At 52.1% G+C, this 13,120-nt stretch overlaps 1 protein-coding gene across 1 annotated transcript; it reads right to left on the bottom strand.

Annotated features, from left to right (window-relative positions):
• Positions 1 to 893: 893 nt before the first annotated feature.
• LOC133216355 (matrix metalloproteinase-14-like) lies at positions 894 to 10,258 on the bottom strand (the record flags this gene model as incomplete). Its single annotated transcript, XM_061360988.1, has 4 exons — positions 10,157 to 10,258; positions 3,625 to 3,773; positions 2,191 to 2,313; positions 894 to 972 (listed from the first exon to the last, which is right to left on the bottom strand). Coding segments are annotated over exons 1-4 (429 nt in total), but the record flags the coding sequence as incomplete, so codon positions are not given.
• Positions 10,259 to 13,120: the final 2,862 nt, after the last annotated feature.

A 13,120-nucleotide genomic window follows, 5' to 3' on the forward strand; every position in this document is an offset into this window, starting at 1 on the left:
GTATGCATTGGGGTCAATGGGGAGGCATTGGCGGATGGCGGCGTTGGTACCGGCCTCGCCGACCTTGGGGGTGAAGTTCTGGATGCTGGAATACAGGGAATGGGGTGGGAATGGTATTGGGGTCAATGGGGAGCCATTGGGATGCATTGGGTTCGATTGGGAGCCATTGGGATGCATTGGGGTCAATGGGGATGCATTGGGGTCAATGGGGAGGCATTGGCGGATGGCGGCGTTGGTACCGGCCTCGCCGACCTTGGGGGTGAAGTTCTGGATGCTGGAATACAGGGAATGGGGTGGGAATGGTATTGGGGTCAATGGGGAGTCAATGGGATCGATTGGGAGTCAATGGGGTCGATTGGGAGCCATTGGGATGCATTGGGTCCATTGGGATGCATTGGGGTCAATGGGGAGGCATTGGCGGATGGCGGCGTTGGTACCGGCCTCGCCGACCTTGGGGGTGAAGTTCTGGATGCTGGAATACAGGGAATGGGGTGGGAATGGTATTGGGGTCAATGGGGAGTCAATGGGATCGATTGGGAGTCAATGGGGTCGATTGGGAGCCATTGGGATGCATTGGGTCCATTGGGATGCATTGGGTCCATTGGGAGCCATTGGGATGCATTGGGGTCCATTGGGATGCATTGGGTCCATTGGGATGCATTGGGGTCAATGGGGAGGCATTGGGTCGATTGGGAGCCATTGGGATGCATTGGGTCCATTGGGAGCCATTGGGATGCATTGGGTCAATAGGGGGTCATTGGGGTCAATGGGGAGCCATTGGGGTGCATTGGGGTCCATTGGGATGCATTGGGTCCATTGGGATGCATTGGGGTCAATGGGGAGGCATTGGGTCCATTGGGAGCCATTGGGATGCATTGGGTCCATTGGGATGCATTGGGGTCAATGGGGAGGCATTGGCGGATGGCGGCGTTGGTACCGGCCTCGCCGACCTTGGGGGTGAAGTTCTGGATGCTGGAATACAGGGAATGGGGTGGGAATGGTATTGGGGTCAATGGGGAGTCAATGGAACCCATCAGCTCCCCATTGGAACCCATTGGAACCCATCGAATCCCATTGGAACACATCAGAACCCATCGGAATCCCATTGGAACCCATCAGATCCCCATTGGAACACATCAGAACCCATCGGAACCCATTGGAACCCATCAGAACCAACAAATCCCATTGGAACCCATTGGAACCCATTGTAATCCCATCAGAACCCATTGGAATCCCCATTGGAACTCATCGGATCCCATTGGAACCCATCAGAATCCCATTGGAACCCATCAGAACCCATTAGAATCCTATTGGAACCCATTGCAACCCATCGGATCCCATTGGAATCCCATTGGAACCCATCGGATCTCATTGGAATCCCATTGGAACCCATCGGAACCCATTCGAATCCCATTGGAACCCATCAGAATCCATCGAATCCCATTGGAATCCCATTGGAACCCATCTGAAGCCATTGGAACCCATCAGAATCCATTGGAATCCCATTGGAACCCATCTGAACCCATTGGAACCCATCAGAATCCATTGGAATCCCATTGGAACCCATCGGCTCCCCATTGGAATCCCATTGGAACCCATCGAATCCCCATTGTCTCTCCATTGGAACCCATCGGAACCCATTGGAACCCCATCGGCTCCCCACTGAAATCCCATTGGAACCCATTGGAACCCATCGGAGCCCATCAGATCCCATTGGACCCCATTGGAATCCCATTAGATCCCATTGGAACCCCATTGGAATTCCATTGGACCCCATTGGAACCCCATTGTACCCCATTGGAACCCATTGTACCCCATTGGAACCCCATTGTACCCCATTGGAACCCCATTGGATCCCATTGGAACCCCACTGTACCCCGTTGAAATCCCATTGGATCCCATTGGAACCCCATTGGAATCCCATTGGAACCCCATTGGAACCCATTGGAACCCCATTGGACCCCATCGGAACCCCATTGGACCCCATTGGAACCCCATTGGACCCCATTGGAACCCCATTGTACCCCATCGGAACCCCATTGTACCCCATTGGAACCCCATTGGAACCCCATTGTACCCCATTGGAACCCCATTGTACCCCATTGGAACCCATTGTACCCCATTGGAACCCCATTGTACCCCATTGGAACCCCATTGTACCCCATTGGAACCCCATAGGCTCCCAGTCACCTGAAGGTGATCTCCTGCTGGTCCCACTTCATGCCCTGGATGGCGAAGCGCCGGCGCCGAACGTTGGCCTTGAGCTCGGGGCCGAACTTATCCGGGACCCCACAACGGGGCCGGCGCATGGCCCTAAGCAATGGGAATGATGGGAATGGGGTGGGAGCGGTTATGGGGCGGGGGGGGGGGGGTTGGAGGGTAGGGGTAAGCACAAAAACCAACTGGAAGGGGACCAAAACCCAACTGGGAGCCAACTGGAAGGCCCAAAACTCAACTGGAAGACCCCAAAACCCAACTGGAAAGCCCAAAACCCAACTGGAACCCAACTGGAACCCAACTGGAAGACCCAAAAAACAACTGGAACCCAACTGGAAGGCCCAAAACCCAACTGGAAGGGGCCCAAAAAACAACTGGAACCCAACTGGAAGGCCCAAAACTCAACTGGAGCCCAACTGGAAGGCCCAAAACCCAACTGGAACTCAACTGGAAGGCCCAAAACCAAACTAGAGCTCAACTGGAAGGCCCAAAACCCAACTGGAACCCAACTGGAAGGCCCAAAACTCAACTGGAACCCAACTGGAAGACCCAAACCCAACTGGAAGGGGCCCAAAACCCAACTGGGACCCAACTGGAAGGCCCAAAACCCAACTGGGACCCAACTGGAAGACACAAAACTCAACTGGAGCCCAACTGGAAGGCCCAAACCTCAACTGGAACGCCCAAAACCCAACTGGAACCCAACTGGAACCCAACTGGAAGACCCAAAACCCAACTGGAACCCAACTGGAAGGGGCCCAAAACCCAACTGGAGCCCAACTGGAAGACCCAAAACCCAACTGGAACCCAACTGGAAGACCCAAACCCAACTGGAAGGGGCCCAAAACCCAACTGGAACCCAACTGGAAGACCCAAAACCCAACTGGAACCCAACTGGAAGACCCAAAACCCAACTGGGACCCAACTGGAAGGCCCAAAACCCAACTGGAACCCAACTGGAACCCAACTGGAAGGCCCAAAACCCAACTGGAACCCAACTGGAATGCAAGTGGAAGGCCCAAAACCAACTGGAACCCAACTGGAACCCAACTGGAAGGCCCAAAACCCAACTGGGACCCAACTGGAAGACCCAAAACCCAACTGGAACCCAACTGGAAGGCCCAAAACCCAACTGGAACCCAACTGGAACCCAACTGGAAGGCCCAAAACCCAATTGGAACCCAACTGGAACCCAACTGGAAGGCCCAAAACCCAACTGGGACCCAACTGGAAGACCCAAAACCCAACTGGAACCCAACTGGAAGACCCAAAACCCAACTGGAACCCAACTGGAAGGCCCAAAACCCAACTGGAACCCAACTGGAACCCAACTGGAAGCCCCAAAACCCATTGGAACCCTTCCAAGACCCCATGGGGACCCCCATACCCCCCCCCCATGTAACTCACCGGATGGTTTCGGGGTCGGGCCGGGAGGTGACGCGCAGCCCATAGAGGCGCTGCATTGCGGCGTATGCGGCCGGTAGGGAATGCGGGGAGCGCTGCGCCTGTGCCCGTAGGTCCCCGGGGGGCAGGTACCCGTACTGCTGGAGCCAGGCCTGGGGGAGCCCATGATAACCCGTCATCCATCCCATAATAACCCATCGCGACCCATTGGCGTCCATTATCCATCGTCACCCATCCCATAATAACCCATTGAGACCCATTGGCATCCATTATCCATCGTCATCCATCCCATAATAACCCATTGCGACCCATCGGCATCCATTATCCATCGTCATCCATCCCATAATAACCCATTGAGACCCATTGGCATCCATTATCCATCGTCATCCATCCCATAATAACCCATTGCGACCCATCGGCATCCATTATCCATCCCATAATAACCCATTGAGACCCATCGGCATCCATTATCCATCGTCATCCATCCCATAATAACCCATTGCGACCCATCGGCATCCATTATCCATCCCATAATAACCCATTATCACTATCCATCCCATAATAACCCATTATCACCATCACCATCCATCCCATAATAACCCACCATCATCATCACCATCGTCATCATCCATCCCATAATAACCCATTACCCTCCATCCCATAATAACCCATTATCACCATCACCATCCATACCATAATAACCCATCATCATCATCACCGTCGTCACCATCCATCCCATAATAAACCAGTATCATCACCATCCATCCCATAATAACCCATTGTCACCATCACCATCTATCCCATAATAACCCGTTGTCACCATCACCATCCATCCCATAATAACCCATTACCCTCCATCCCATAATAACCTGTCATCACCATCACTGTCGTCACCATCCATCCCATAATAAACCAGTATCATCACCATCCATCCCATAATAAACCCTTATCATCACCATCCATCCCATAATAAACCCTTATCATCACCATCCATCCCATAATAAACCCCATCCATCCCATAATAACCCACCAGCAGCATCACCCCACCCCAAATGCCCCATAGGGACCACACCAGCCCCCTATAGGGCCCTTAAACACTCCATAGATGCCCATGAGGGGCGTTTAAGAGCGTTTAAGGGGGGGTTTAAGAGCGTTTAAGGGGGGTTTAAGAGCGTTTAAGGGGGGTTTAAGAGCGTTTAAGGGGGTTTAAGAGCGTTTAAGGGGGTTTAAGAGCGTTTAAGGGGGTTTAAGAGCGTTTAAGGGGGTTTAAGAGCGTTTAAGGGGGGTTTAAGAGCGTTTAAGGGGGTTTAAGAGCGTTTAAGGGGGTTTAAGAGCGTTTAAGGGGGTTTAAGAGCGTTTAAGGGGGTTTAAGAGCGTTTAAAGGGGGTTTAATAATGTTTAAGGGGGTTTAAGGGGGGTTTAAGAGCTTTTAAGGGGGTTTAAGGGTGTTTAAGGGGGTTTAAGAGCGTTTAAGGGGGGTTTAAGGTGTTAAGGGGGTTTAGAGCGTTAAGGGGGTTTAGAGCGTTAAGGGGGTTTGGAGCGTTAAAGGGGGTTAATAATGTTAAGGGGGTTTAAGGGGGTTTAAGAGCTTTTAAGGGGGTTTTAAGGGTTTAAGGGGGTTAAGAGCGTTAAGGGGGGTTGAGGCGTTTAAGGGGGTTTAGAGCATTTAAGGGGGTTTAAGAATGTTAAGGGGGTTTAAGGGGGGTTTAGAGCTTTAAGGGGGTTGAGGGTGTTAAGGGGGTTTGAGAGTTTAAGGGGGGTTAAGAGTTTTAAGGGGGTTAAGAGCGTTTAAGGGGGTTTGAGAGCGTTGAGGGGGTTAAGAGCGTTTAAGGGGGGTTTAAGGCGTTAGAGGGGTTTAGAGCGTTAAGGGGGTTTTAGAGCGTTAAGGGGGGTTTAAGAGCGTTTAAGGGGGGTTTAGAGCGTTGAGGGGGTTAGAGGCATTTAGGGGGGTTAGAGCTTAAGGGGGTTTGAGAGCATTTAAGGGGGTTAAGAGAGTAAGGGGGGTTTAGAGCGTTGGGGGTTTAAGGGCGTTAAGGGGTTTAGAGCGTAAGGGGGTTAAGAGCATTAGAGGGATTGAGGCGTTTAAGGGGGTTTAAGAGCGTTTAGGGTTAAGAGCATAAGGGGGTTTGAGCATTAAGGGGGTTTAGAGCGTTAAGGGGTTTAAGAGCGTTGGGGGTTTGAGCATTGAGGGTTTAAGAGCGTTAAGGGGGTTAAGAGCGATGGGGTTTAAGAGCGTTAAGGGGGTTTAAGAGCATTAAGGGGTTTGAGAGCGTTGAGGGGTTTAAGAGCGTTTAAGGGGGGTTTAGAGCGTTGAGGGGGTTTAGAGCGTTTAAGGGGGTTTAAGAGCGTTAAGGGGGTAGAGCGTTAAGGGGACTAAAGAGCGTTAGAGGGGTTTGAAGCGTTTAGGGGGGTTTGAGTGTTTAAGGGGGTTTGAGCTTTTAAGGGGCGTTTAAAGACGTTTGAGAGCAGATAAATTTGAAGCTTAAGGGTTAATTAAAGAGGGAATAAGCTTTAAGGGGTTTGAGCGTTAAAGGGGGGTAAGAGCGTTGAGGGTTTAGAGCGTTTAAGGGGACTTAAGCATTTAAGGGGGTTAAGAGCTTTAAGCTTTAGAGCGTTTAAGGGGTTTTAATAGCGTTTAGTGGGGTTTAAGAGTGTTTAAGGGGGTTTAAGAGCTTTTAAGGGGCGTTTAAAGACGTTTAAGAGCATTTAAGGGGGGTTTAAGAGCGTTTAAGGGGCATTTAAGAGCGTTTAAGGGGGGCCTAAGAGCGTTTAAGGGGGGGTTAAGAGCGTTTAAGGGTCTTTTAAGAGCGTTTAAGGGCATTTGAGAGTGTTTAAGGGGGTTTAAGGGGCATATAAGGGCGTTTAAAGAGGTTTAAGAGGAGTTTATGGGCGTTTAAGTGTGATTAAAGAGGGTTTAAGGGTGTTTAAGTGTTTTTAAGGGGTGTTTAAGAGCGTTTAAGGTTCGTTTCAGGGCTTTTAAAAGCATTTGAGGGCGTTTAAGTGGCGTTTAAAGGCGTTTAAAGAGGTTTAAGAGGCATTTATGGGCGTTTAAGGGCGATTAAAGGGTGTTTAAGGGTGTTTAAGGTTCGTTTAAGGGTTTTTAAGGGCATTTAAGGGCGTTTAAGTGGCGTTTAAAGGCGTTTAAGAGCGTTTAAGGGTGTTTAAGGGAGTTCAAGGGGCGTTTAAGGGTGTTTAAAGGCATTTAAAGGGTGTTAAAGGGAGTTTAAGGGTGTTTAAGGGCATTTAAGGGTATTTAAAGGCATTTAAAGGGTGTTTAAGGGAGTTTAAGGGTGTTTAAGGGCGTTTAAGGGTGCTTAAAGGCATTTAAGGGTGTTTAAAGGCTTTTAAGGGAGTTTAAACGCGGTTAAGTGTCATTTCAAGGCGTTTAAGGGAGGTTTAAGTGTGTTTAAGGGCCCTTTGAGGGACTTAAAGTGTGTTTAAGTGGAATTTAAGGGTGTTTAAGAGCATTTAAGGGGGGCTTAAGGGCGTTTAAGGGGCTTTTAAATGGACTTAAGAGGAGTTTATGGGAGTTTAAGGGGGTTTAGGAGGGGTTTAAGGGCATTTAAGGGGGGTTAAAATGGGTTTAAAAAGGGCTTACGGGTGTTTAGAGAGGTTATGGGGCAATTAAGGGGCGTTTAAGAGCGTTTAAGGGCGTTTAAGGGGATTTAGGAAGGGCTTAAGAGGGGTTAGGAGGGGTTTAAGGGAGTTTAAGGGGGTTTGAGAGGGGTTTTAAAGGGGTTTATGGGCATTTAAGGGGGTTATGGGGTATTTAAGGGGCGTTTAAGAGCGTTTAAGGGGAATTAGGAAGGGCTTAAGGGGGTTTAGAAGGGGTTTAAGGGCGTTTGGGGGGGTTAAAATGGGTTTAAAAAGGATTTATGGGCGTTTAAGGGGGTTTAAGAGGGGTTTTAAAGGGGTTTATGGGCATTTAAGGGGGTTATGGGGTATTTAAGGGGCGTTTAAGAGTGTTTAAGGGGAATTAGGAAGGGCTTAAGGGGGTTTAGGAGGGGTTTAAGGGCATTTAGGGGTGTTAAAATGGGTTTAAAAGGGGTTTATGGGCGTTTAAGGGGGTTTAAGAGGCTTTTAAAGGGGTTTATGGGCATTTAAGGGGGTTATGGGGCACTTAAGGGGCGTTTAAGGGGATTTAGAAAGGGCTTAAGGGGGTTTAAGAGGGGTTTTAAAGGGGTTTATGGGCATTTAAGGAGGTTATGGGGCATTTAAGAGCGTTTAAGGGGGTTTAAGAGGGGTTTAAAAGGGGTTTATGGAGGCTTATAGGGGTTATGGGGTTTTTAAGGGGGTTTAAGGGGGTTTAAGAGGGGTTTATAGGCGTTTAGGGGTGGCTATGGGGCTTTTAAGGTGGGTTTATGGGGGTCTAAAGGGGTTTATGGGGTGTTCTTGGGGGTTTAAAGGGCGTTTAAGGGTACCCAAAGGGGTTTAAGAGAGGCTATGGGGCATCATGGGGGTATTCCAGGGTCCCTATGGGGTCTAATAGGGGGTGTATGGGGGTTTAAAGGGGTTTATGGGGGCTTCAAAGGGCGTTTAAGGGCGTTTGGGGCCGTTTAAGGGGGTCTGTGGGGTGATAGGGGGTGTTTAGGGGGTGTTTAAGGGGTTTAGGGGGAGTTTAAAGGGGATTGGGGCAGTTTAAGGGTGTTTAAGTGGGGTTTAAGGGGGATTTAGGGGCGTTTAAGGGCTTTTAATGGGGCTTTAAGGGCATTTACGGGCGTTTAAGGGGGTTTTAAGTGGGCTTTAGGGGCGTTTAAGAGCATTTAAGGGGGATTTAAGGGGCGTTTAAAGGGTGTTTAAGGGCGTTTAAGGGGGGTTTAAGAGCGTTTAAGGGGGTTTAAGGGGGATATAATGGCATTTAAGGGCGTTTAAGGGGGTTTTAAGGGGGCTTTAAGGGCGTTTAAGGGCGTTTAAGGGGGGTTTAAGGGCGTTTATGGGGGTTTAAGGGGGGTTTTAAGGGAGTTTAAGAGCATTTAAGGGGGGTTTAAGAACGTTTAAGGGGGTTTAAGGGCGTTTAAGGGGGTTTAAGGGGGCTTTAAGAGCGTTTAAGGGCATTTAAGGGGGATTTAAGGGCATTTAAGGGGGGTTTAAGGGGCTTTAAGGGGGTTTTAAGGGGGCTTTAGGGGCGTTTAAGGGGGATTTAAGGGGGCTTTAAGGGCATTTAAGGGCATTTAAGGGGGCTTTAAGGGCGTTTAAGAGCGTTTAAGGGGGTTTAAGGGCGTTTAAGAGCGTTTAAGGGGGGTTTAAGAGCGTTTATGGGGGTTTAAGAGTGTTTAAGGGGCGTTTAAAAGCTTTTAAGGGGAGTTTTAGAGCGTTTAAGGGGGTTTAAGGGCGTTTAAGGGCGTTTAAGGACGTTTAAGGGCGTTTAAGAGCGTTTAAGGGCGTTTTAAGGTGGCTTTAAGGGGCTTTAAGGGCTTTTAAGGGCGTTTAAGGGGGGTTTAAGAGCACTTAAGGGGGGTTTAAGAGCGTTTAAGAGCGTTTAAGGGGGGTTTAAGAGCGTTTAAGGGGGGTTTAAGAGCGTTTAAGGGGGATCTAAGAGCGTTTAAGGGGGGTTTAAGAGCGTTTAAGGGGGGTTTAAGGGCGTTTAAGTGGGGTTTAAGGGCTTTTAGGGCGGTTTAAGAGCACTTAAGGGCGGTCTAAGAGCGTTTAAAGCCATTTAAGCACCGTTTGGGGTCTTCTGGGGCGTTTGGGGGGGGGGAGGGGGGGCGTTTTGCGCCGCTTTCGACGGAATTCAAAGCGGTTTTGGGGCGAAAAACGCCGGAAAAGGGGAAGTTCCGGATGGGGGGAGGGGAAAAACGGATTTCGATCGGTTTCGGGGGGTGTTTTTGGCCGTTTTTGGGGTGTTTTTGAGCGTTTTTGAGCGTTTTTGGGGTGGTTTTGGGGTTTTTGGGGTGTTTTAGGAGGGGGGGGAGGGGGAAGAGGAAGGAGCCAAGGGGGAAACGTGGCCGAAGGGGAAGGGGGGGGGAAACGGGAACAAAGGAATGGGAACGTTGGCGAGCGGAGGAGGGCGGGAAAACACGGCCCCAGCCCCATAGAAACCCCATAGAAACCCATAGAGACCCATAGAGACCCCATAGAGACCCATAGAGACCCATAGAGACCCATAGGGGGCACCCGCAGCCCCATAGATCCCCATAACGGACCCCCTAAGTGCTTAGGGGTCCCTCTGGACCCATAGGAGCCCATGGAGGAGCATCCTCAGCGCCATACACGCCTATGGGGGGGGGGACCCCCAGTTCGTTGGCGAGCCCCATAGACCCAGTTAAAGGGGTCCCGCAGCCCCATAGATCCCTATGGGCACAGCCCCATAGGTCCCTATAGCAACCATCGCTATAAGTCACATAGATCCGTATACAGCCCCATAGATCCCCATAGGGCATCCCCATAGATCCCTATAGGAGCATCCCTCACCCCCCCACAACCCCCATAGATCCCAATGGGAACCCCTCCGTCCCTATACACAAGGAGACCTCCAGCCCCATAGCTCCCTATAGGACCCCCCCCTCGCCCCATTTCCCAGCCCCATAGCGCTCACCTCGGGGCTGAAGCGCTGCTCTAGGGCAGCGGGGGGGGGCAGGACCCCCATTAACAGCAACAGCAGCATCGGGGCCATGGCGATGGGGCTGAACGGGACCTATGGGGAGAAAAGGGGGGGGGGAGGGAAAGGGGGCGGAGCAATCGGGGGGGGTGGGTGGGCGGGGCTTGGTGTTTTGGGGAAGGGGGCGGAGCTTCGGGGTTAGAACAGCATCCAATAGGGGAGGGGTTTGAACCGCCGAGCCGATAGGGGGCGCTATAATAGAACCCAATGGGGGGGTTAAACCACCGAGCCGATAGGGGGCGCTATAATAGAACCCAATGGGGGGGTGGTTAAACCACCGAGCCGATAGGGGGCGCTATAATAGAACCCAATGGGGGGGGGGGGTTAAACCACCGAGCCGCTAGGGGGCGCTATAATAGAACCCAATGGGGGGGGTTAAACCACCGAGGCGCTAGGGGGCGCTATAATAGAACCCAATAGGGGGGGGGTTAAACCACCGAGCCGCTAGGGGGCGCTATAAGGACTCGATTCCCCTCCCCCCCCCCATATCCTTTCCCCTCCCCCATCCATTTTGGGGGTGACGTCATCGCGGGGGGGGGGAAGAGGGGGGAGGGGGTGCACGTGACAGTGAGAACAACAAGGCATCCCATAATAGGCTGAAGGGAGGTCATCACCCCCCCCCCCAACCCCCCCACCCCTACATCGCTCCATAGAGATGCATTGGAGGGGGGGGGGGCTATGGGGTACTTATGGGGCTCTATGGGGTCTATGGGGCTCTATGGGGTGTCTATGGGTCTCTATGGGGCTCTATGGTCTCTATGGGTATCTATGGGTCTCTATGGGGCTCTAAGAGATCTCTATGGGGGCTTTATGGGGGCTCTATGGGGTGTCTATGGGTCTCTATGGGTCTCTATGGGGTCTCTATGGGTCTCTATGGGGTCTCTATGGGGTTCTATGGGTCCCTATGGGTCTCTATGTTTCTCTATGGGTCTCTATGGGGTCTCTATGGGGGCTCTATGGGGCTCTATGGGGTTCTATGGGGCTCTATGGGTCTCTATGGTCTCTATGGGGTCTCAGGTCCTATGGTCCAGGTCTCTATGGGTCTATGGGTCCCTATGGGTCTCTATGGGGTCTCTATGGGGCTCTATGGGTCCCTATGGGGCTCTATGGGGTCTCTATGGGGCTCTATGGGTCTCTATGGGGCTCTATGGGTCCCTATGGGTCTCTATGGGGTCTCTATGGGTCCCTATGGGTCCCTATAGGGCACTCAAGCCCCGCCTTCTCCCCGCCCCCTTAAATTGCCCCCCTCCCTTTGCAGCCGTTGCCCCTTTAAGAGCGGCGGGAGGGGGCGTGGCCCGGGGGCGTGGTGACGTGGGAGGGGGCGTGGCCTGCAGGGAGCGGGCGGGGCTTGGCCGCGGGGAGCAGCCGGAGAGGTGGGAATGGGAATGGGGGGCAATGGGGATCAATGGGGGGCAATGGGGGCAATGGGGGCAATGGGGGGCAATGGGGGGCAATGGGGGCAATGGGGGGCAATGGGGGCAATGGGGCTCAATGGGAGACTGGGTTGCTATGGGGCATAGTGGGTCTCAATGGGTCTCTATGGGTCTCTATGGGTCCCTATGGGGTCTCTATGGGTCCCTATGGGTCTCTATGGGTCTCTATGGGGTCTCTATGGGTCTCTATGGGTCTCTATGGGTCCCTATGGGTCTCTATGGGGTGTCTATGGGTCTCTATGGGGTCTCTATGGGTCTCTATGGGTCTCTATGGGTCTCTATGGGGTGTCTATGGGTCTCTATGGGTCCCTATGGGTCTCTATGGGTCTCTATGGGGTCTCTATGGGTCCCTATGGGTCCCAACGCCTCTCTATATGCCCCCCCCCCGCAGCTCCACCCCCCCCTCTCCATGGATCCCCCCTCCCCACCCCAGCAGGAGGCGGCAGCGGAGGGGGCGTGGCCTCCCCTTGGCCCCGCCCCCTCCCTCCCCCTCCCTTCCCCTGACCCCGCCCTTCCCCGCCCTGGCCCCGCCCCTTTGCGCGCGGTCCTCCTCGGCCCCCCCGGCGTGGGCAAGAGCAGCCTGGCGCGCGCCTTCGCCTGGCCACGCCCCCCGGACACGCCCCCTCCCACCCCGGGGGAGGGGCCAGGTGAGTGACCCGGATGGGGCCCCATTGGGTTCTATGGGGGGGGGGCCTATAAGGGGGGTTTTGGGGTCGGAAAAGGGGGTTTTGGGGTCGGGAAATGACGTTTTTGGGGTCGGGGAAGTCGGTTTTTGGGGTAAAGAACACGGTTTTGGGGTAAAAAATAGGGTTTGGGGTAAAAGACAGGGTTTTGGGGTAAAGAACAGGGTTTTGGGGTCTAAACCCACAGTTTTGGGGATGAAAACCCGGGTTTGGGGTGAAAAACAGGGTTTTGGGAAGGGAAAACCCGGTTTTGGGGTAAAAAACACGGTTTTGGGGATGGAAAAGACGGTTTTGGGATCGAAAAAGCTGGTTTTGGGGTAAAAAACATGGTTTTGGGGATGAAAAAGGGGGTTTTGGGGTCAAAAAATGTCATTTTTGGGTCGGGAAAGCCTTTTTTGGGGTAAAAAACACGGTTTGGGGGTAAAAGGCAGGGTTTTGGGGTCAAAATCCACAGTTTTGGGGATTAAAACCTGGGTTTGGGGTGAAAAACATGGTTTTGCGGTAAAAACCACGGTTTTGGGCTCAAAAAAGTTATTTTGGGGTCAGAAACCCGGTTTTGGGGTCGAAAAAGTGTTTTTTGGGGTCGGAAAAACCGGTTTTGGGGTAAGAAACATGGTTATGGGGACAAAAAACCCGGTTTTGGGGTCGAAAAATATCATTTTTGGGGTCGGAAAAGCCTTTTTTGGGGTAAAAACCACTGTTTTGGGGTAAAAAACAGGGTTTTGGGGTCAAAACCCATAGTTTTGGGGATGAAAACCTGGTTTTGGGGTGAAAAACACGGTTTT

The sequence above is a fragment of the Neopsephotus bourkii genome, unplaced genomic scaffold (genome assembly GCF_033783945.1).
Source record: "Neopsephotus bourkii isolate Nb327-2 ecotype Australia unplaced genomic scaffold, CSIRO-AGI_Nbou_v1 NB_1040, whole genome shotgun sequence".
Taxonomy (NCBI): Eukaryota; Metazoa; Chordata; class Aves; order Psittaciformes; family Psittacidae; genus Neopsephotus; species Neopsephotus bourkii.